General features: G+C 51.8%; 1 protein-coding gene across 1 annotated transcript; it reads left to right on the forward strand.

The window, feature by feature from the left end:
* Window positions 1-4,953: 4,953 nt before the first annotated feature.
* Window positions 4,954-22,704, forward strand: TMEM209 (transmembrane protein 209). The gene is made up of 15 exons (XM_064142769.1): window positions 4,954-5,053; window positions 8,280-8,419; window positions 8,535-8,593; window positions 9,569-9,700; window positions 10,557-10,792; window positions 11,022-11,226; window positions 12,816-12,991; window positions 13,167-13,238; window positions 15,330-15,426; window positions 16,841-16,966; window positions 17,387-17,484; window positions 20,161-20,275; window positions 20,363-20,460; window positions 21,770-21,843; window positions 21,947-22,704. The coding sequence occupies exons 2-15, from the start codon at window positions 8,283-8,285 to the stop codon at window positions 21,999-22,001; spliced, it is 1,680 nt and encodes a 559-aa protein (XP_063998839.1). The 5' UTR covers window positions 4,954-5,053; window positions 8,280-8,282; the 3' UTR covers window positions 22,002-22,704.
* Window positions 22,705-23,772: the final 1,068 nt, after the last annotated feature.

The raw sequence follows: 23,772 nt of genomic DNA on the forward strand, positions 1-23,772 counted from the left end.
CAGTGACTCCACCACCTCCCTGGGCAGCCCATTCCAATGCCAATCACTCTCTCTGACAACAACTTCCTCCTCGCATCCAGCCTAGACCTGGCCTGGCACAGCTTCAGGCTCTGTCCCCTTGTTCTGTTGCTGCTTACCTGGCAGCAGAGCCCAACCCCACCTGGCTACAGCCTCCCTGCAGGCAGCTGCAGGCAGCAAAGAGCTCTGCCCTGAGCCTCCTCTTCTGCAGGCTGTACACCCCCAGCTCCCTCAGCCTCTCCTTATAGGGCTGTGCTCCAGGGCTGGGGCTCTGATCAGCCTGATCTAGTGGAAACTGTCTGCTCACTGCATGGAAGGTTGGACTAGATGACATTTAAAGGTCACTTCAACTCAAAACATTCTCATTCTATGATGCTAAGTCTTTTGTAAGGGCAACCCTCGTGTTTTGGGAACAAAAGGAGCCTCAGGCAGGGATTCTGCCTGTTTTGACACACAGGAATTAGTCATCCTGCAACGTTTGTATCTTGGGGACACGCTGTGGAGAGCATAGGCTGTGCAGGGAGGTCAGGTATGTTCCAGGCTTCAGAGGTTTAACCCAGCCCAGTCCTGGGGAAACAAGCAGATCCACTTCCCTCAGTGTACATCAGGGGACACAAGTTTATCCTGAGAGACAGGAGCCAGCACTACAGCAATCCTGGTGGTAGCCAAAGGCCACCTGTAGCTGATGGCCTTCCTAAAGGATCCACAGGCTGTCCACACTGCCTCCTGCAGATTCACTCTCCAAAACAGGAAGGAGGGACATAATTTAGGGCAAAATTATAGCTTGCTTGATTAGTCATGCTGCCTCCTGTATGGATGTAAAAGGATGCCAAGAGATCCTGCCAGATGTGATGTCAGGGTCTGAGGTACATCAACAAGCTCCAAGCGCCCTGACCGGGCTCACCTGGGGCCTCCACCCATTGCATTTCAGGAGCTGCATTTAAGCCCAAACCTTTGCTCCCCACTCCTAATCCTCAATGAAGGGGCTACAGAAGCTTGCAGCAAGGTGACCTCCTGCCACAGCCATAAGGTCGTGTATAGAATCATAGAATGGAGCAGGTTGGAAGAGACCTCCAGGCTCATCCAGTCCAACCTAGCACCCAGCCCTGTCCAGTCAACCAGACCATGGCACTAAGTGCCCCAGCCAGGCTTGGCTTCAACACCTCCAGCCACAGAGACTCCACCACCTCCCTGGGCAGCCCATTCCAATGCCAATCACTCTCTCTGACAACAACTTCCTCCTCACATCCAGCCTAGACCTGCCCTGCCACAGCTTCAGCCTCTGTCCCGTTCTTCTGCTGCTGCTTGCCTGGCAACAGAGCCCAGCCCCACCTGGCTACAGCCTCCCTGCAGGCAGCTGCAGGCAGCAATGAGCTCTGCCCTGAGCCTCCTCTGCTGCAGGCTGCACACCCCCAGCTCCCTCAGCCTCTCCTCACAGGGCTCTGCTCCAGGCCCCTCACAGCTTTGTCGCCCTCCTGTGGACACCTTCCAGTACTGCAACATCTCTCTAATTGAGGAGCCCAGAACTGGACACAGCACTGCAGGGGTGGCCTGAGCAGTGCTGAGCACAGGGGCACAAGAACCTCCCTTGTCCTGCTGCCCACACTGCTCCTGAGCCAGCCCAGGATGCCATTGGCTCTGCTGCCCACCTGGGCACACTGCTGCCTCAGCTTCAGCCTACTATCATCCAGTCCAATCACTGTCTAGCTCTACTAAGGCTGGTGCTAAACCATGTTAACCAGCACCACATCTCTGGGTCTTTGAAACACCTTCAGGGATGAGTATTCAACCACCTCCCTGGGGGGGAGCCTGTTCCAGTGTTTGAGAGCCCTTTCTGTCAAGAGGTTTCTTCTAATATCCAACCTAAAAATCTTATGGATGGGTCCTGCACAGGCTGAAAGCAAATTAGGGAGCAGCTAGAGCAGGGTTGCACCACAGCAAGCCAGAAGCCAAAGGTAACAGCGAGGCAGGCAGGGGTAGAGAGCTCACCACAAGCAGTCTAACCCCACAGGATCCAAACAAGAGGAGCAGAGCAAGTCTGGTGGCACTGACCAGCAACAATCACAATCCAGATCCTCAGGGAAGTCACAGAGTGGGTCCACAGGAAAGATGTCAAGAGCTACCAGCTGAAGTCCATGGTTCAAACAAGGAGCAAACCAAACAACCTCAGCTTAAATGCAGCTCCGGTGCCAAGGGGAGGAGGCTGTGTGGGTGGAGGCTGAATATGAACTTGGTCAGGGCAATTAAGTTCTCTTAGGGCCCTGGCCCTCTAGCGTGGGCAGGGGGGGACATGAGCCCTGCACAGACCTAAGGGGGCTGTGGTGTTGTGTTGTGAACCATGAACATCTCAGTGACACGGTGAGAAGGGAAAAGTGAAATGAATGCCAGCTGAACAAACGGCACTTGGTGGCTTAGCAGTGCTGGGCCAAGAGCTACAGGCTTGGTCTAGGGACGAGAAAGACATGAGCCAGCCTCTGGGAGAGGGAGAGGACAGGAGGGGAGGGGAGGGAAGGGAGGAGAGAGGAGAGGAGAGAGGAGAGAAGGGAGAGAGGAGAGACGGGAGTGGAGAGAGGAGAGAAGGGAGAGAGGAGAGAAGGGAGGAGAGAGGAGAGGAGAGAGGAGAGAGAAAGGGAGAGAGGAGAGGAGAGGAGAGGAGAGGAGAGGAGAGGAGAGGAGAGGAGAGGAGAGGAGAGGAGAGGAGAGGAGAGGAGAGGAGAGGAGAGGAGAGGAGAGGAGAGGAGAGGAGAGGAGAGGAGAGGAGAGGAGAGGGGAGAGGATACAAGAGGAGAGGGAAGAGAGAGAGGATACAAGAGGAGAGGAGAGGAGAGGGGAGAGGATACAAGAGGAGAGGAGAAGAGAGAGAGGATACAGAAGGAGAGGAGAGGAGAGGAGAGGGGAGAGGATACAAGAGGAGAGGATATGAGAGGAGAGGAGAGAGGGGAGGGGAGAGGAAAGGAATCTAGACCTGTAACACTGCTAAGGTAAAGAGCTCCGTCAGCTACTCATCTCCTGGATGGTCCAAGTTAATTGGCTGTAGTGCAATTAATTTTGAATTACTGGTGAGAGAACAATTATTTCTGCAAGTACTGAATTATTTCCACATTCCTGATCCACAAGGCAACTTGGGAATGGCCTGGATAAAGAATGAGGAGGGATTTCAGTATGTTGCTGACCGTTTGAGATGTGGCTGACACCATTTGAGGAGCAAAACTCTCGTTTTGATCCCCCTGGAGTATTTACAGCTGTTTCTCAGAGGACCTATTTCTTTCCAATGCAAATTTCCTTCAGTTAGGAAATTAAAGTCTTCAGCATTCCAGGGCTGCCCTTAGATTTCATGAGTTTGAACCAGGCTGGAAGCTTCTGATGCACCACACTCTCCATCAGATCATGCTGTAGCAGCAAGCACAGGGACGAATTGTAACTGATAATAACGAGGAGGTGATGAGAAGGGAAGCAGGAGAGATACAGTCAGTTACATGGAGACCAAAGACCTGTTCCATCAGTGGCATCATCCCTGCAGGTGGTTACAACATCCCTTGAGGTTGTGAAAGCCTTTTAGGCAGGGAAGTTTTGTCTAAGACCGACATTTTGCCTTATTGAACCTCAGGGCTCTGCACTTTGGCCACAACAACCCCAAGCAGTGCTACAGGCTGGGGCCAGAGTGGCTGAGAGCAGCCAGGTAGAGAGGGAGCTGGGAGTACTGGTGGATAATAGCTGAAGCTGAGGCAGCAGTGCCCAGGTGGGCAGCAGAGCCAATGGCATCCTGGGCTGGCTCAGGAGCAGTGTGGGCAGCAGGACAAGGGAGGTTCTTGTGCCCCTGTGCTCAGCACTGCTCAGGCCACCCCTGGAGTGCTGTGTCCAGTTCTGGGCTCCTCCATTGCAGAGATGTTGCAGTACTGGAAGGTGTCCACAGGAGGGCGACAAAGCTGTGAGGGGCCTGGAGCAGAGCCCTGTGAGGAGAGGCTGAGGGAGCTGGGGGGGTGCAGCCTGCAGCAGAGGAGGCTCAGGGCAGAGCTCATTGCTGCCTGCAGCTGCCTGCAGGGAGGCTGTAGCCAGGTGGGGTTGGGCTCTGCTGCCAGGCAAGCAGCAACGGAACAAGGGGACACAGCATCAAGTTGTGCCAGGGGAAATATAGGCTGGATGTGAGGAGGAAGTTCCTGGCAGAGAGAGTGATTGGCATTGGAATGGGCTGCCCAGGGAGGTGGTGGAGTCTCTGTGCCTGGAGGTGTTGCAGCCAAGCCTGGCTGGGGCACTTAGTGCCATGGTGTTGATGGCCAGGGCTGGGTGCTAGGTGGGACCGGAGGAGCTCGGAGGTCTCTCCCAGCCTGCTCGGTGCTGTGAGTGGCCAGGGCTGGGCGCTAGGTGGGACCGGAGGAGCTCGGAGGTCTCTCCCAGCCTGCTCGGTGCTGTGAGTGGCCAGGGCGGGGCGCTAGGTGGGACCGGAGGAGCTCGGAGGTCTCTCCCAGCCTGCTCGGTGCTGTGAGTGGCCAGGGCTGGGTGCTAGGTGGGACCGGAGGAGCTCGGAGGTCTCTCCCAGCCTGCTGGGTGCTGTGAGTGGCCAGGGCTGGGCGCTAGGTGGGACCGGAGGAGCTCGGAGGTCTCTCCCAGCCTGCTGGGTGCTGTGAGTGGCCAGGGCTGGGCGCTAGGTGGGACCGGAGGAGCTCGGAGGTCTCTCCCAGCCTGCTCGGTGCTGTGGTTGTGCGCACCGCGGTCGGGCTGTCGGGGGCGCTGCGCAGCCCGATCCGGTGCGGTGTCCGTGCCGCCCGCGGGGGCGCTGGCACAGGGTGACCCGGGGGGGTCCTTTCCAGCTCGGACCCGTTCGGCGATTTCAGTTTCCCGCCCGAACCCGCCGCGCGCCACCCCCCGCGTCTCCATAGCGACAGGCCGCGGCGCCCCCCGCGCGGCGCGGGCGGTGACGTCACGGGGCGCAGGCGCCGCTGGGCTCCGGCGGCTCGGTGCGGGCCAGAGCGCTCCGCGGCCCGGCCCCAGGGGGATCGGCGTCCCGGCACCTCCACCGGCCCTCACCCTGCCCAAGGTACTGCGAGGGGCCCCCCTGCACCGCCGGGGCTCCTCCTGTCTCTCACAGCAGCCCTGGGCGGCTGGAGCTCTGGGGCTGCCTCCGGTGGGTTAGGAGTGGGAAGACTGTGGGGCCTGCGGGGCCCTGATCCACCTCTGCGTGGTGGTTCAGGGCGGGGGGAAGATCTGGGGCCACCCTTGTGCAGTAGGTCATGGTGGGAGAGAGATGTGAGGCCACCCTTGTGTGATGGGTCACGGTGGGAGAGAGAGGTGAGGCCACCCTTGTGTGATGGGTCATGGTGGGAGAGAGATGTGAGGCCACCCTTGTGTGATGGGTCACGGTGGGAGAGAGATGTGAGGCCACCCTTGTGTAAGGGTCACGGTGGGAGAGAGATGTGAGGCCACCCTTGTGTGATGGGTCACGGTGGGAGAGAGAGGTGAGGCCACCCTTGTGTGATGGGTCATGGTGGGAGAGAGATGTGAGGCCACCCTTGTGTGATGGGTCACGGTGGGAGAGAGAGGTGAGGCCACCCTTGTGTGATGGGTCATGGTGGGAGAGAGATGTGAGGCCACCCTTGTGTAAGGGTCACGGTGGGAGAGAGATGTGAGGCCACCCTTGTGTGATGGGTCACGGTGGGAGAGAGAGGTGAGGCCACCCTTGTGTAAGGGTCACGGTGGGAGAGAGAGGTGAGGCTATCTCTAGGTAATGGATCAGAGCAAGAGGGAAATGTAGGGCCACATCTATGTGATGGGTCAGGACCTGGGGGGAGACATAGGTCCACCTCCATGTGGCAGGGGTCAGGATGAGGGGCAGTGTTTGGCCTGGTTTGCGTCTCAGGGCACTGTGATCTGCAGGGTGCCTGTGTGTAGCATGAGGTGTGGATGGGGGAAGTGGTGAGGCAGCTTCTCTGACCAGTGGGGCCTGGGTTGAGGGAGCTGTAGAGACCTTCCTGAAGTGCCATGGAGGTGGTGGATGAGGGGAGATGTGGAGGCTACTTGCGTGTGACAGTGGGGTGTGGGTGTGAGGAGCTCTGAGGGTCCCTGCCTGTGCTGCAGGAGAAGCAGTGGGGGTTCCTCTGTTGTGACAGCCCTGGGAGGAGGGTGCTGTGGGGTCAGGAGCTAAGTGGATCTGGGGGTATGTGGGGTATTAATCATGCATGGGGGAATTAAAGGGCTGCTGCTTTTGGTTTAGGGTTCAGTGACTTGCTAAACGTGGGCTAGTTGTCACAGTGAGGGTGGTGAGGTGCTGCAGGAGATTGCCCAGGGAGGCTGTGGATGCCTCCTCCCTGGAGGAATTCAAGGCCAGGATGGATGAGACCTTGAGCTGTTCTAGTTGAAGGTGTCCCTGTCCACGGCAGTGGGGTTGGAACTACATGATCTTTAAGGTCCCTTCCAACTCAAACCATCCTATGAATCTATGAATTGAGGGGTGTGGGGCAAGGGAGATGTGGAGAGTTAGGTCTCATGGGCTGTAAGATGCCTTCTCTCATCATCATGCCTTAGAAGGGTGGACAGGAGGACATACTAGAGTCTGGAAGTGAAAAGCAGGCATCCAACCCTCCTAAAGAGCAAGAACAGGACTGAATCTCACTTTTTGTGTCCTAAAAATCCAACTTCTGCTTGTGTACGAGGACATGGCTAAGGGAGAGAGGTTAGGAATGTGAGATTGGGGTTGAAGAGATCTATTTAGGGCTGTTACATTTGTCAGAGTGAAAAGGGAAGATCTGGGACTCAAAGCAGATGAAAAACCTTTCCAAAAACTATCATGCAACTTGTTCTTGTAGCATTCTTCCTGTAATCTTGCTGATAATATGACTCTGTGTGTGTGTGTGGATATTATTTTGGGGATTTAGGCAGTAGTGTAGAGTTGAGATATTCATCATCAAACCCCAAATTGTTTCTGTTCCTATCTAGTGAAGAATTATGTGACAAGGACTTAGGTGTTCACACTTAAGTGTTCAAGAAAAGACTGGATGAGGCACTTAGTGCCGTGATCTAGTTGATTGGATAGGGCTGGACTGGATGATCTTGATTGGATAGATTGGACTGGATGATCTTGGGAGGTCTCTTCCAACCTGGTTGATTCTATGACTTAAGTAGTTATCAGGAAGGTGTGGTGGCATATTGTGGAGACTAGCCAAGCAGGAAGAGTCACCAGGGTTATTTCTTTCTGGATGTAGTGAACTCACAGGAAGTGGCTGTGTGTGAAAATCTCAGAATCACACAGAATTCCAGCATGGTGGAGGCTGGAAGGGACCTCTGGAGGTCATCTAGTCCAACTCCCGTGCTAAAGCAGGGTCACCCACAACAGCTTGCCCAGTTTCACAATGGCCAGGTGGGGTTGGAATCTCTCCAGAGAAGGAGACTCCACAACCTCTTTGGGAAGACATCTTCAGGGCTCTACCACCCTCAAAATCAAGAAGATTCTCTCCATGGAACGTCTTGGGTTCCAGTTTGTGCCTGCTTTCTGTTGTCTTCTTGCTGGGCATGACTGACAAGTGGCCCCATCTTCTTGCCCCCCATCCTTTAGCTCTTGCTGAGCATTGATCAGATCCTCTCTCAGGCTGCTCTCGTCCAGGCTAAACAGTGATGGGTCTCTCAGCCTTTCCTCCTCACAGGGATGTTTTGGGCCCCTTAGCATCTTTGTAGCCTTCACTGGACTCCCTCTGGTAGATTCCTGCCTCTCCTGAACTGGATAGCCCAGAACTGGACCCAGGACTCCAGCTGTGGCTTCATTCAGGGAGAGCAGAGGGGGAGGAGAACTTCTCTCAACCTGCTGGCCACTCTTTCACACCTCCCAGGATGCCATTGTCCATCTTGGCATGAGTGCACGTTGGTGTGTTACGGTGAACCTGTTGTCCACCAGCACTCCCAGGTCCTTCTCCACAAAACTACTTCCCAGCAGGTCCCTCATCTGTACTGGTGCAGGGCCTTGTTCCTCTCCAGATGCAGGACTCTACACTTGTCCTTGTTGAGCTTCATGAGTTTCCTCTCCCCCAACTCTCCAGCCTGCTGAGGTCTCAGTGGATGACAGCACAGCCTGACTGAGTGTCAGCCACTCTTACCCACTGAAATGAGTGGGAATCTCAAATCAAACCCTGCAGTGCTCTGCAAGACCTTTCCTGCCACAGGAGCTTTTCTCCTTTCACCTCAGGGATGTTCTTTTTCTTTCATCTTGTGCTGGCTGAGAATATCACTGTATGAACTGACAGGTTTTTGTCTTTTCTCTGTGGTTCTTATTCCAGATAATGGCATCAGAACAGAGTCCAACAACTTCCCTCATTGACAGGACCATCAAGATGAGGAAGGAGACTGAAGCCCGGAAGGTGATCTTGGCCTGGGCACTCCTTAACGTCTCAATTGCAGGCATGATATACACTGAAATGTATGTTCCTTGCTACATCTGCATTAAAACTCCAAAGCATCTACTTTGGACATCCCTAATGTATTTCCTGGCACTGAATTGATGATAAATTTTAACTCCTTGGTTTTATTTTCAGGACTGGGAAGCTTCTGGGCTCCTATTACAACATCACCTACTGGCTGGTCTGGTATATTGGTGAGTTGATGCAGCTTCTTATAGCCTCACAGAATCGTTTTCTCCCTCTCTGCTCTCATGAATCATACAATCACAGAACGGCAGGGGTTGGAAGGAATCTTTGGAGATCATTGAGTCCATCCACCCTGCCAAACCAGGGTCATTTTGGGCAGGTTACGCAGGAAGGAAGGCATCCAGATGGGTCTTGTAAGTCATTGTGGAAGGAGACTCCACAACCTCTCTGGGCAGCCTGCTCCAGGGCTCCAGCACCTGTACAGTAGTTTTTTCTCATGTTGAGATGGAACTTCTCTGTTCCACTTTGTGTCCATTGGCTCTTGTCCTGTCACAAGACACCACTGAAAAGAGACTAGCACCTTCTGCTTACCTCCCACCCTTCAGGTATTTGTAAACTTTAAGATCCCCTCTCAGTCTTCTCTTCTTGAGGCTAAACAGCTCCAGGTGAGAACCCACTTGGAGTACTGTATACAATTCTGGTGCCTCCAACACAAGAAGCAGGTCCAGAGGAGGGCCACAAAGATGACAGGAGGTCTAGGGTACCTCCACTGTGAGAAAAGGCTGCAAGAATTGGAGCTTTTCATCCTGGAGAAGGCTCCAGGGAAACCTTCTGGTGGCCTTTTAGGACGTAAGGGGGCTGAGAAGAAAGCTGGGAACAGACAAGGTAGGATGGCCTGTTGTGACAGGACGAGGGCTGATGGTTTGAAATGGAAAGAAGAAGATTTAGTCTAGGGAGAATGAAGATACTCTTTACTGTGAGGTGGTTAGACCCTGTCCCAGGTTGCCCAGAGAGGTGGTAGAAGCCCCATCCCTGGAATTATTCCAGGCTCTTGAGCAGCTTACTGTAGTTGTAGATGTCCCTGCTGACTGCAGGAGGATTGTACTAGATGACCTTTAAAGGTCCCTTCCATGCCATGCTCCAGTTCTCTGATTCTCTTCCCTGTCCTCCAGCTGTGATAAACCCATTTCTGTTTCTTCTAGAACTTGCCCTTGCAGTTGTGTTCAGCCTCAATGCCTTGTTTGATTTCTGGATGTACTTCAAATACACAGTGGCACCAACCAGCTTGGTCATGAGCCCTGGCCAGCAGACCCTGCTGGGGTTACGGAATGCAGGTGGGTGTCAGAAATCTCTCTCTTTTTGCAATGCCTTTTGGTGAAATGAGTTCTGCATTACTTCATCTGACACAATCAGGAAACTGAATTAGAATCATAGAATCAAGCAGGTTGGAAGAGACCTCCAAGTTCATCCAGTCCAACCTAGCACCCAGCCCTATCCAATCAACCAGACCATGGCACTAAGTGCCTCAGCCAACCAGGCCTTGAACACCTTTGGGGACAGTGTCTCCACCACCTCCCTGGGCAGCCCATTCCAATGCCAATCACTCTCTCTGCCAACAACTTCCTCCTCACATCCAGCCTATATTTCCCCTGGCACAACTTGAGGCTGTGTCCCCTTGTTCTGTTGCTGTTTGCCTGGCAGCAGAGCCCAACCCCACCTGGCTACAGCCTCCCTTCAGGGAGCTGCAGACAGCAATGAGCTCTGCCCTGAGCCTCCTCCAGGCTTCACCATCCCTGGTGGTGTTCAAAAGATATGTAGACACATGGAAGCTACATTGCCATGAAGGTTTCTGTCACACAGACTTCTCCTCTGCTCCCATCAGGAGAAGCTTCTTAGCTGTGAGGTGGAGGTGGAGCCCTGGGGCAGGCTGCCCAGAGAGGTTACTGAGTCTTCTTCTCTCATGAGGGTCCAAACACATGGATATTGTGATCCTGGCCAATCTGTTGTGGGGTTGGACTGGACCATCTCCAGAGGTCCTTTGCCATTCCCAGCATGCTGGCATTCTGTAGGAGCCAGCTTTTTGCAGTGTCCCTTCTAGCATTTTGCCTTGTGTGTCTGTGCTCAGTGTGTTAAAAGCAGGGAGCACATTTTGGGGCTACTCCCTCAGTGCTGATTCTGCTTTTCTTCCAGCCATACAAACAACTCCTCCACGTGAGCTGACAGCCAACAAAGTTCCATCTTCAACTCCTTCTCCTCCAGTCCAGGGGCAGAGTGTGCTGAGCTACAGCCCATCCCGCTCCCCCAGTGCCAGTCCAAAGTTTACTACTGGTTGTATCACAGGCTACAGCCCTCAACTACAAGCTCTGTCCAACAGCCCTTCTTATGGCAGCACTGTCACCTACTCGCCAAACAGCAGCTACAATAAGGTAATGACCAGGACAGCTCTCAGGGGTCCACCTTGGTCCTTATGTTGTGCCAGATGCTGTCAAAGAGGAGCAGCAGGCAGCGTGGAGTTGTGGGGTTTGTGTGTTTACTCCTTTAGTAAATCAGAAGTAAATTTGTTGTATCAGGATTTGTCCTTTCTCCTCGATGTCAGAGACACTAAAATGTCAGTGCAAAGTAGGACAGCAATGACTCAATTTGTTTTCACCCAAGGTTCCCAGCTTCAGCCCCTCTCCTAGTGGATCCCCATACCCCACCAGTATCGGACCAGTGGAAAGCAGTGGGCTGAGGTCTCGTTACCGCTCCTCACCCGTTCTCTACACCTCCCCTACTGGGAAAGAGGATTATATGACAGACCTGAAGTTACTGGACACCTTCCTCCGCAATGAAGAGGAGAAGCAGCAGAGAGTCCAGCTAGGTAAAGAAACAAATCCATTTGATGGGAAAAGTCTGGCAGTGGTTTTGTTCCTGATCGCCTTTTCCGGGTGACTGTTGGGAAGGATTCCAGTCTAGTACTGGTAAAGACCTAACTCGATCTTGGTGATCACCTGTGAACTCGGTAAGAGTGGGTGGAAATTGCCCTGCTGAAAAGGACCTGGAGGTATTGGTCAACAGCAGCTGAAGGTGAGCCAGGGGGCATCTGGTTTCTTGGCTTGAATCAGCAAGAATGGGGCCAGCAGGACCAGGGTAGGGATTGTATCCCCCGGACTGGGTACTGGTCAGGCCACACCTTAAATCTTTGGTTCAGTTTTGGGTCCCTGCTTCAAGAAGGATACTGAGGAGCTGGAGCGTGTCCAGAGAAAGGCAACCAAGTTGGTGAAGGGACTAGAGAACAAAGAGAAAGGTTTGGAGAACTTGTGAGCAGTGGCTGAGGCAAATGGGGTTGTTCAACCTTTAGAAAAGGAGGCTGAGGGAAGACCTTGCTCTGTACAACTCCCTGAAAGGAGGTTGGAGAGAGGTTAGGGTTGATCTCTTTTCCCGAAGAACAAGTGACAGGACAAGGAAATGGCCTCAAGCTGCACCAGGGAAGCTTTCGCTTGAACACGAGGGACAGTCTCTTCCCCAGAAGGGTTGTCAAGGCCTGCATCAGGGTAGGAGTGGAGTTTCCATCCCTGGAGGGCTTTCACAGCCATGCAGATGTGCTGAGGGCCGTGGTTTAGTAGTGAGCAGGCAGTGCTGGGTTAACGTTGATGATCTTAAAGGTCTCCTCCAACCTAACTGCTTCTACAGTATAAAGGCAGTAAATGTCTTTGATTGAGCCACCAGGAGGTGAGGTAGGACACCATCACTTCTACATGTCTCCAAGGCTTAAGAGCTGCAGAAAGTTTTCCCCTGAAGTATCCTTTGGCTGGAGTACCATGGAAATATGTGCTGATAGATTGTCTCTAGAGGATTATTTGCTGTAGTGGACCATAACAAGATGGTAAAGAGGCTTTATCACCTGGTGATGAAGACACTTCAGATAAAGGGGGTCAATTACCCAGAGGCAACTTTTGTCCTGGGTGTGGACAATCAAGATAAGGGTGAGATAGCAGTGTTTGTGAGGACTGACTGGACATACTTATGTCCATGTCCCTTGTCAGAGCCTCAATACACTGACCTCCAGTATCTGAAGGGGCCCTACAAAAAAGCTGTCTGGGAAGCTGGGAAGAGACTTTTTAGACTGTCAGGCAGTGACAGGACTAGGGGAAATGGAGCAAAGCTGGAGGTGAGGAGGTTTAGACTGGATGTGAGGAGGAAGTTGTTGAGCATGAGAGTGGTGAGAGCCTGGAATGGGTTACCCAGGGAGGTGGTTGAGGCCCTGTCCCTGGAGATGTTTCAGGCCAGGCTGGCTGAGGCTGTGTGCAGCCTGCTCTAGGGTAGGATCCCCCTGCCCTTAGCAGGGGGGTTGGAACTGGCTGATCCTTGTAGTCCCTTCCAACCCTGACTCTGTGATTCTATGACCTCTTGCTTGTCTGCTGCTTCTAGAATTCCTTGGCAATAATTATCCCTGTTTAATCATTTCAGGAAGTTCAGATTCCAGCTCTCCTTCCACCAGCCCAACTTTTTGGAACTACAGCCGTTCCATGGCAGACCATGCACAGATGCTGAGAAAATTCCAGTATCAGTTGGCTTGCAGGTCGCAGGCTCCCTCAGCTCACAAGGATGAAGCTGATCTGAGCTCAAAACAGGCAGCAGAAGAGGTAAATCCAGGAGGAAAGTGGTTCAGATGAAGGAACAGGCCTCTAAAATGTTCACCTTCATACAGAAGTTTGGATTTGAGCTGGGGAAAATGTGGTTTATGTGCTGTAGCAGAAGTTGTCCCAGACCCTAAACACTTGTGATGTTCTTACATGTGCTTAATAAACCTTTCTGTAGGTGTGGGCCCGGGTGACAATGAACCGACAGCTCCTTGACCACATGGATTCCTGGACAGCCAAGTTCAGAAATGTAAGTCAAAGAATCATGGAATTGATTCAGTTGGAAAAGACCTCTAAGATCATCAAGTTCAATCATCAACTTCATGGCCATGAAACTCTGTCCCAAAGTGCCACATCCACATGTTTGTTGATCACCTTCGGGTATGGTGACTCCAGCACCTCCCTGGGCAGCCTGTTCCAATCCCTGACCACTCTTTCAGGGAAGAAACTTTTCCTGATAATCCAACCTAAACCTCCCTTGGTACAATTTCAGGCCATTTCCTCTTGTTCTGTTCCTCTTGATACTAAGGAGAAGAGACCAACCTCCACCTCACTGCAACCTGCTTTTGGAGAGTTGCAGAGAGCAGTGAGGTCTCTCAAAGTCCTACCTCAGAGGACAAGCACAGCAGGTTGGAAAAGCTTCTCACTGTCTCCTGTGTGCACAAGGAGATGATAACACAGAACATGAGAGTGGAGCACTGAGATGTTTTTTTCCCACCTGACCTTGGTGTTTTCTGTTCTGAAAACTGGACAGTTGTGAAATTCATCAACTGTGGAATGACAAAAACCATCTCAGTTACTTTGCAGATGATACCATATTGGGTGGGAGCGTTGACCTGCTGAAGGATGGGAAAGCTCTGCAGAGTGATCTGCTCAAGCTGCATCAGTAGGCTGAGGCCAATGGGATGAGGTTCAACAAGGCCAAGTCCTGGGTCCTGCTCCTGCCCCATAAATGCAACAGATTGCAGAGGCAGAGTGGCTGGAAACTGCCTGGTGGAAAGGGGCCTGAGGGTGCTGGTCAACAGCAACTGAAGTTGAGCCAGCATGTGCCCAAGAGACCAGCACCATCCTGGTTTGGATAAGCAGGAGTGTGGCCAGCAGGGACAATGCAAGGAACATGCTCTTGGACTGGGTGCTGGTGAGGCCACACCTTGAATCACGGGTTCAGTTTTGGGTCACTCACTCCAGGAACAACATTGAGGTGTTGGAGTGTGTCCAGAGAAGGGCAGCAAAGCTGGTGAAGGGTGTAGAGAACAGGTCTTGTGGGGAGTGGCTGAGGGAACTGGGGTTGTTGAGGCTGCAGAAAAGAAGGCTAAGGGAAGTCCTCCCATGCAGCAGGACAAGAGAACTCGGCCTCAAATTGAGGATTTAGGTTGGACGTAAGGAACAATTTCTTCCCCCAAAGTGTTTTTGAATCCTGGCCCAGGCTGTCCAGGGCAGTGGTGGAGTCCCCATCCCTGGAGGAGTTTCAAAGCCATGTAGATGTTGGTGCTGAGGGTCGTGGTTTAGTGGTGACCTGGCAGTGCTGGGTTAAAGGTTGGACCTGGTGGTCTTTTCCAACCAAAACAATTCTGTGCCCTCAGATGTGGCACAATTTGGTTTTCCTCACATTAACTCGGATCACTCCACCCATGTCTCTGCAGCATTTCTAATTCATTCTCCTGGGCTCAAGGCATGGAAAATTTCAACCCAAAGGATGATTTATTTTTCTTCTCACAGTCCTGAAGAGCCAATAAACACCAATAAAAGCAAACCTCTGATCTTACCAGTAGGAATTGCCCCAGAAGAGGAGACTTAATTGTCCATAGCTAATCCAGATAGCTTTGAATTCTCCTTCCCTCATCCCATCTATCAAGTGTGTTCTCCTTGTGGTTTTGCATTGTAATAAGTAATGAGATTGATGAAAACCAAAGATTATCACAAGATCCACCCCAAATTCCTGAGCATCTCTTCCTAAGCCCAGAACCATTTTGTTTCATTCCCCAGATCCCATCACAAATCCTCCTCCTTATCAGCTAGCTCCATGATTTCCTGAAACATGCAAAGGAGTGGAGTCAAGGAATGAATTGCCTTTATGGTTTGATGGTTCTGAAGGCTTCTGCTTCACAGTCCCACCATCCTCACCCTGTTCTTCACCTGAGATCTGTGTCCTGACTCCTCCACAGTCAATTTTGTGGCCTTTTAAAGGGTCATTTAATGCCCTTCCTCCTTGGCTGACCTCATTGTTTCAGTTGTTAAGCTTCTTTGTGATCCTTTGGGATGTAAATTAAGGGGTGGGGAGGGTATTAAACACTTTTATGTTGTTTCTGAGCTCCTGAATTTTCATCCTTTTCTTTCCTAGTGGATTAATGAGACCATCCTGGTGCCTCTTGTCCAAGAGATCGAATCTGTGAGCACCCAGCTGAGAAGAATGGGCTGTCCAGAGCTGCAGATTGGAGGTGAGAAGGAGAAGCTTTGGGGTGCCTGGAGGGTTTGGTGGAGAGCCATCGACTCCATAGCCGGGTGTTGGGTGGTTGTTGGGTAAATTAGGGCCGTTCAGTGCCGCTGCTCCAGGCCTGCTCTTACTGGTGGGGTCCTGATCCTGCTGGAAAGGTTCTGCATAAGACATGTGGAAATAGTGGTGAAGTCACACTGATACCTAGCTCCTATAAAACTCACTAAACTCTTTTCCCCCTTTTCCCCTTTCTTACATCCTTTGCTTTTTACTCTTATTTCCATTTCATTCAATTTCCATTTTTTTTCCTTCTTTCCTTTTTTCTTCTTTCCCTTTATTTCCTTTTTGCTTCATTCCTTTTTTCCTTCTTCCCCTTTTCCCATTATTTTCTACTTTCCTTTTCTCTTTCTTTTTCCCTTCTTTTTTCTTTCTTTTTTCTTCTTTTATTCTTTCTTTTCCCCCTGCTCTTTCTTTCCCCTTTGCTCTTTCTTTCCCCTTTGCTCTTTCTTTCCCCCTTGCTCTTTCTTCCCCCCCTTTTTTCTTTTCCCTCTTCTTTCTTTTCCCCCCTTCTTTTTTTTCTCCCTTTCTTTCCTTCTTCCCCCCCTTTCTTTCCTTCTTCCCCCCCTTTCTTTCCTTCTTCCCCCCCTTTCTTTCCTTCTTCCCCCCCTTTCTTGCCTTCTTCCCCCCCTTTCTTGCCTTCTTCCCCCCCTTTCTTGCCTTCTTCCCCCCCTTTCTTGCCTTCTTCCCCCCCTTTCTTGCCTTCTTCCCCCCCTTTCTTGCCTTCTTCCCCCCCTTTCTTGCCTTCTCCCCCCCCTTTCTTTCCTTCCTCCCCCCCCTTTCTTTCCTTCTTCCCCCCTTTCTTTCCTCTTCCCCCCCCTTTCTTTCCTTCTTCCCCCCCTTTCTTTCCTTCTTCCCCCCCTTTCTTTCCTTCTTCCCCCCCTTTCTTTCCTTCTTCCCCCTCTTTCTTTCCTTCTTCCCTCTCCTTTCTTTTCTTCCTCCCCTTTCTCTTCTTCCCCCTCTTTTCTTTCCTTTTTTCCCCTTTCTTTTCCTCCCCCCCTTCTTTCCTTCACCCCCATTTCTTTCCTCCCCCCCCTTTCTTTTGCTTTCTCCCCCTTTCTTTCCTCCCTTTTTTATTTTTCCTGTTACCTCTGCCCTTTCCAGCACTGGCCATATCCCCACCTCCTTCTCCCTCTGCTCTTCAAAGCAGATGTTGGCTCCTTGTGGCTTTCACATTTGCTGATGTGGAGCAGACATCAGCTGCACCATGGGAACAGAAACAAGTGTTTGGGGTGGTGGCACACATGGTCAGTGTTTCTAGGGCTCCAGGTGGTGTCCCACACAGAAGAACTCTGTCCAGAGGCTCTGTGAAGCTCAGTGGTGGCTGTAGCTGACCTGAGCTGGCTCTCCTTGTCTTGCAGAAGCCAGCATCAGCAGCCTGAAGCAGGCAGCGCTCGTTAAAGCCCCACTCATCCCAACCCTGAATGCTCTTGTGCAGTACTTGGATCTGACACCAAACCAGGAGTACTTGGTGGAGAGGATCAAAGGTAGGTGCTGGCACCCTGGTGACCTTCAGACGCTTCCTTTGTCAGACGCGGCCACCGTGGAGATGTTTGGAGAGTCACAGCAGGGGCGAGAGCAGCTTTTACACAGGAGAGATGTTTCTTCACAACTTTGGGTAGGGCTGGGATGATGTGGGGCTTGGATGTAACTTTGGGGATGGTTTTTAAAGCCTTAGTCCTCATTTTTCTCCTGCATCCTCAGAGTGGAAGGTATTCAATTTAACCCCTTCATTGCCTGCAAATAAAAATCATCTTGTCAGTTTACCTCCCCTTATTACTATCTTTACAAAGGTCTCCTTAACTGAGGTTTTTTGGGTTTGTACACCATAAGTATGCATGAAAACACAGAAATGGGCATAAAATACCATTTTCAACCCCCAGTAACTGAAGAAATCCTTATTCCAGAGCTGTCTCAGGGAGGATGCATGAGCTCATTCCGCTGGAACAGAGGAGGGGATTTCAAAGGCCGCAAGTGGGACACTGACTTGCCTACTGACTCCTCAGTAAGTGTTCAAAGATGGCTTTGAGTCCTTGGGGTGGTCCTCTTGATGTATATTTTAGGAAGTCAAATGTCTGCGCTTACCTCACAGTGCCTGACACATGGAGAACCTTTCTCTACTGCTGTTTGCTTTAATGCTGGAGGGGGAAAATGCAGTGTGATGGTTTGGGAGTTATCCACCCCTCCACTCTTATGAAATCACCCAGACTAGATTCAGCCAGCTGGAAGTTAAGGAATGAAGCTTTTACATTCACAGCTTAGCACAATATCCAAGCAGATAGTGACAATAGTTACAGCTATAGACAGAAATGTACAAGTTAAAGTTAACAGAGGGACACAACAGCCCTCCCAGAAACCAGAGTCCCCAGGAGGGGCTCCCAACCACCCTTCCACCTTCTTTCCACCCCTCTACCTTATCCCAGAGTTTGCCTTACCTGCAAAGTAAGTGGAGGATTGGCAAGGTGGGGTTAGAAGCAGGATTAGTTGGGTTACAGAGCAAAAGCCCAGGGATTAAAACACAGACACTGATTCCAACAGACAGAGACTCTCACAGACTCTGTCTTACCTGTGTTGTGTTCTTTACATCTCAGCAAGCCTATGAGTGAAGTAAACAATCACCAGCCTATAATCTATTTTTTCTCACTAAAATATTCCACTTAGCCTCAAACCAGCCTATGCAGCTAGGGTGGGTTTTGGGAGAGCTCTGAATATGATGCATATCCTGCTTGAGAGACACGTGGTGCTTAATTAGTATCTGTTAATCAGCTTGTTAATCACTGAATCTTGGCATGGTGGGACTTGGAAGGGACCTCTAGAAATCATCCAGTCCAGCCTCTCTGCTAAAGCAGGGTCACCCACAGCAGCTTGCCCAGCAATGTCCAAGGCAGGTTTGGAATCTCTCCAGAGAAGGACTCCACAACCTCCAGCGCTCCACCAGCTCCAAAAGCAAGAAGGTTCCCCTCATGGAACCTCTTGGGTTCCAGTTTATGCCTATTGCCCCTTGTCCTGTCATTGAGCATCAGTGACAAGAGTCTGGCCCCATCTTCTTGCACCCCACCCTTTAGCTCTTGCTGAGCATAAATCAGATCCCCTTCAGGCTGCTCTTCCCCAGGCTCAACAGCTCCAGGGCTCTCAGCTTTTCTTTCTCAGAGAGATGCTCCAGGTCCCTCAGCATCTTTGTAGCCTCCATTGGACTCTCTCCAGTAGTTCCCTGTCTCTTTTGAACGAGGGAGCCCAAAACTGGACAAAATAGTCCAGATTTGGCTTCAGTAGGGCAGAGTAGAGGGGAAGGAGAACCTAGAATCATAGAATCAGTCAGGGTTGGAAGGGACCACAAGGATCATCTAGTTCCAACCTCCCTGCCATGGGCAGGGACATCCTACCATAGATGAAGCTGCCCAGAGCCCCATCCAGCCTGGCTTCAAACACATCCAGCCATGGAGCCTCAATCACCTCCCTGGGCAACCCATTACAGCCTCTTACCACTCTCATGATCAACAACTTCCTCCTCACCTCTGCTCTCACTCTTCCCACCTCCAGTTTTGCTCCATTCCCCCCAGTCCTGCCATTCCCTGACAGCCTGAGAAGTCCCTCCCCAGCTTTTTTATAGGCCCCTTCAGATCCTGGCAGGCCACAAGAAGGTCACCTGGGAGCCTCCTCTGCTGCAGCCTGCACAACCCCAACTCTTTCAATCTGTCCTCATAGCAGAGGTGCTCCTCTCAGGCTGCTTTTCCCCATGCTCAACAGCCCCAGGGCTCTCAGCCTTTCCTTCTCATGGAATCATAGAATCAAGCTGGTTGGAAGAGACCTCCAAGCTCAGCCAGTCCAACCTAGCACCCAGCCCTGGCCAAGCAACCAGACCATGGCACTAAGTGCCCCATCCAGGCTTGGCTTCAACACCTCCAGCCACAGAGACTCCACCACCTCCCTGGGCAGCCCATTCCAATGCCAATTACTCTCTCTGCCAACAACTTCCTCCTCACATCCAGCCCATACTTCCCTGGCACAACTTGAGACTGTGTCCCCTTCTTCTGTTGCTGCTTGCCTGGTAGAAGAGACCAACCCCACCTGGCTACAGCCTCCCTTCAGAGAGTTGTAGAGAGCAATGAGGTCAGCCCTGAGCCTCCTCTTCTGCAGGCTGCACACCCCCAGCTCCCTCAGCCTCTCCTCACAGGGCTCTGCTCCAGGCCCCTCCCCAGCTTCCTTGCCCTTCTCTGGACACCTTCCAGCACCTCAACATCTCTCTTTAATTGAGGAGCCCAGCACTGGACACAGCACTCAAGGTGTGACCTGAGCAGTGCTGAGCACAGAGGCAGAAGAACCTCCCTTGTCCTGCTGCCCACACTGCTCCTGAGCCAGCCCAGGATACCATTGGCTCTGCTGCCCACACTGCTCCTGAGCCAGCCCAGGATACCATTGGCTCTGCTGCCCACCTGGGCACTGCTGCCTCAGCTTCAGCTCCTCTCTGCCAGCACCCCCAGGGCCCTCTCTGCCTGGCTGCTCTCAGCCACTCTGGCCCCAGCCTGTAGTGCTGCTTGGGGTTGTTGTGGCCAAAGTGCAGAACCCTGCCTTGGGCCTTGTTCAGTCTCATCCCATTGGCCTCTCAGTTGCTGAGATGACAGCCAGAAGGTGGCTGTGTTTTTAAGGTCACTAAACAGAGGTTTGGTGTCTCTCTGCCCAGATCATCATGCATGTGTTCTGCACCTACCTTGACTCCCGTCTGCCGCCTCACCCCAAGTATCCCGATGGGAAAACCTTCACTTCCCAACACTTCCTGCAGACACCAGATAAACCAGGTACAGGTGATGAGCTCCTCATCCCCTCTCAGGTCACCTCAGCTCCTTCCAACGTCTCCTCATCGTTGTTTAAACTTTTATTCACAGACACTTCAAATGAAAATGTGTTTTGCATCTACCAGAGCAGCATCAACCCACCCCACTATGAGCTGATCTACCAGCGTCATGTCTACAACCTGCCCAAGGTATGATGGTCTTAGTGGGCTTCTTCTCATGGGAGGAAATCACCTCCTCCATGGGAGGGAATCACCTGCCCTCCAAAGGTCAGGCTTTTTTGGGTCTCAGCCACCTTTGTTGACTGTTTACACTTAGGGGTTGGACTTGGTGGTCTTCAGAGGTCCCTTCTAACCCCTGCTGTTCTCTGGTTCTGTGATCCAGCTGCTCCAGCTTGGCCTTTGACCACAACATGCTACTTACTCTGCTGCTAAATAATAGCAAAATCACAGAATCCCTGCATGGTGGAGCTAGGAAGGGACCTCTCCAGCTCATCCAGTCCAAACCCATTTGCTAAAGCAGGATCACCCACAGCAGCTTGCCCAGGATCACAATGGCCAGGTGCTTCTGGAATCTCTCCAGACAAGGAGACTTCACAACCTCTCAGGGCAGCCTGCTCCAGGGCTCCACCACTCTCACAGCAAAGAAGTTTCTCCTCATGTTGAGATCAGTTTGTGCTCGTTGCCCCTTGTCCTGTCACTGAGCACCAGCTCTCCCCACCCTTCAGCTCTTGCTGAGCATTGAGCAGATTCCCTCTCAGGGTGCTCTTCTCCAGGCTCAACAGCCTCAGGGCTTTCAGCCTTTCCTCCTCACCGAGATGCTCCAGACCCCTCAGCATCTTTGTAGCCTCCACTGCACTCTCTCCCATAGTTCCCTGCCTCTCTTGAACTTGGAAGCCCAAAACTGGACCCAAAACTCCAGCTATGTCCTCCTTAGGGGAGAGCAGATGGGCAGAAGAACCTCTCTCAACCTGCTTCATGACACCCAGGAGCCCCTTGGCCTTCTTGGCCACAAGAGCACATTGCTGGCTTACAGACAGTTTGTTGTCCAGCAGCACTCCCAGGTTCTCCTCCACGGAGCTGCTTCCCAGCAGCTCACTCCTCACCTGTACTGCTGCAGGGGGTTGTTCCTCCTCAGGTACAGAGCCCTACATTTGCCCTGGTTGAACTTCATCAGGTTCCTTTCCCCCTACTGCCAGCCTGTGCAGGTGTGCCCGAATGGCAGCAGATCACCTCAGCTTGCACTACAGGCCTTGTGAAATGCTTATTGCATGTTGCTCCCTGTATCTCTGCTTCCCAGAGAGCTCCAGAATTGGAAGCTTTTAGAGATGACAATCCACCCAAAACCCACATTTGGTCTTTTGCTGATGTTTGCCTAGTTGACAGAAGGAAAGCATTCAGTCCAACAGCCCCTCTCAGGAAGGTGTCTCCTGATGTCATTCTCCATGGTCACTTTTCTCCTCAGTGATGTCATTTCTCCTTTCTTTTCCTCTGAATTCAGGGCAGAAACAACATGTTCCACACTCTGCTTATGTTCCTCTACATCATCAAGACCAAAGAATCTGGGATGCTGGGGTGAGCACCAGGGGGAGCCTTGTCTGGAAAACACTTCACATGCCAAAGAGTGAAGCTGGGAGGGGTTTGGGTAACACTTTGTGATACCTTCTGCTTCTTGCAGGCGTGTCAACCTTGGGCTATCAGGAGTCAACGTTCTGTGGATCTTTGGAGAGTAACAGCACCAGTGGGACTCCAGGTCAGAAGAACCAACCAAGCAGCAGTTCTTGACTTAAACATGGGCTTAGCCTGAAAAGAGATCTTTTCACCTCAGCTTTGTGGGCTGAGAGGGACATTTGTCGTCCACACCTGGGTTTTGTGATGATGTTATTTAAAACACTCAATTTACTCCAGGCAGGTTTTCTCCTTCCACTTCCTCACCTGAAGGAATCCTGATCTGGGGGCCAAAAAAAGCTCTTGTATTGGTTTTCTTCCATAGTTGCTCTCAGGACTAAACCCCAACTGCTTTGGGTCCTAAAACAACCTCCTGAGGTTGTGCACAGTCACCAGCAAGTCATCACATGGAACAAAACACCACTTTGACCATCTTCAGCATCTCCAAAGTTGCAACTAGGCACCAGAGAAGCCAAATCATGAACTTTTGTCTCATTTTAGTACATTTTTATATATATGAAGAAAAAAAAAAAAAGCTATTTTTTTGTCCTTGATTATTGTAATTGAGTTTTTTTAACCCAAAAGTTGTGCTGAGGGTCAGTGCTGCAGGTGTGAAGGGAAAGACAAAACCACTTTGGAGTGTTTGTTTCTAGGTTTATTTTTATTATTTGGATTTTTATTTGTATTTGTCTTACTTTTGAAACATATTTTGGGGCTGCCATCAGCCTTTGGTGTGAAGGAAAGAGAAAACCACTTTGGAGTCTTGTTTCTGGTTTTATTATTTGGATTTTTATTTGGATTTGTCTTTCTTTTCAAACATATTTTTTGGGCTGTCACCACCCTTTGGTTATCTGAGGAGCACCAAAACACCGACTGCCTCCAGCACATCACAACTTGGCCCCCACATTTGTTTTTCCAAGTGATTTTTTTTGTAGAGTCACAGAATCAGTGAGGGGTAGAAAGGAGCACAAGGAGCAGCCAGTGCCAACCCCCCTGCCATGCCCAGGGACACCCTACCCTAGAGCAGGCTGCACACAGCCTCAGCCAGCCTGGCCTCAAACACCTCCAGCCATGGGGCCTCAACCACCTCCCTGGGCAGCCCATTCCAGCCTCTCACCACTCTCCTGCTCAACAACTTCCTCCTCACCTCCAGCCTCACTCTCCCCACCTCCAGCTTTGCTCCATTCTCCCCAGTCCTGGCATTCCCTCACAGCCTCAAAAGTCCCTCCCCAGCTTTTTTGGAGCCCCCTTCAGATCCTGGCAGGCCACAAGAAGGTCACCAGGGAGCCTCCTCTGCTCCAGCCTGCACAGCCCCAACTCTTTCAGTCTGTGCTCACAGCAGAGCTGCTGCAACCTCTGAGCATCCTCCTGGCCCTGCTCTGGACACTCTCCAGCATCTCCACAGCTCTCTTGTCCCAGGGGCTCCAGAGCTGGATGCAGGACTCCAGGTGGGGTCTCAACAGAGCACAGCAGAGGGGCAGAATCCTCTCCTTGGCCCTGCTGGCCACACTGCTGCTGCTGCAGCCCAGGCTCTGCTTGGCTCTCTGGGCTGCAAGTGCACACTGCTGGCTCCTGCTGAGCTTATAGAATCATAGAATCAAGCAGGTTGGAAGAGACCTCCAAGCTCAGCCAATCCAACCTAGCACCCAGCCCTATCCAGTCAACCAGACCATGGCACTAAGTGCCTCATCCAGTCTTTTCTTGAACACCTCCAGGGATGCCAATGCCAATCACTCTCTCTGACAACAACTTCCTCCTAACATCCAGCCTAGACCTCCTCCTGGCACAACTTGAGACTGTGTCCCCTTCTTCTGTTGCTGCTTGTCTGGCAGCAGA

Source organism: Pogoniulus pusillus, chromosome 4 (genome assembly GCF_015220805.1).
Source record: "Pogoniulus pusillus isolate bPogPus1 chromosome 4, bPogPus1.pri, whole genome shotgun sequence".
Classification (NCBI taxonomy): Eukaryota; Metazoa; Chordata; class Aves; order Piciformes; family Lybiidae; genus Pogoniulus; species Pogoniulus pusillus.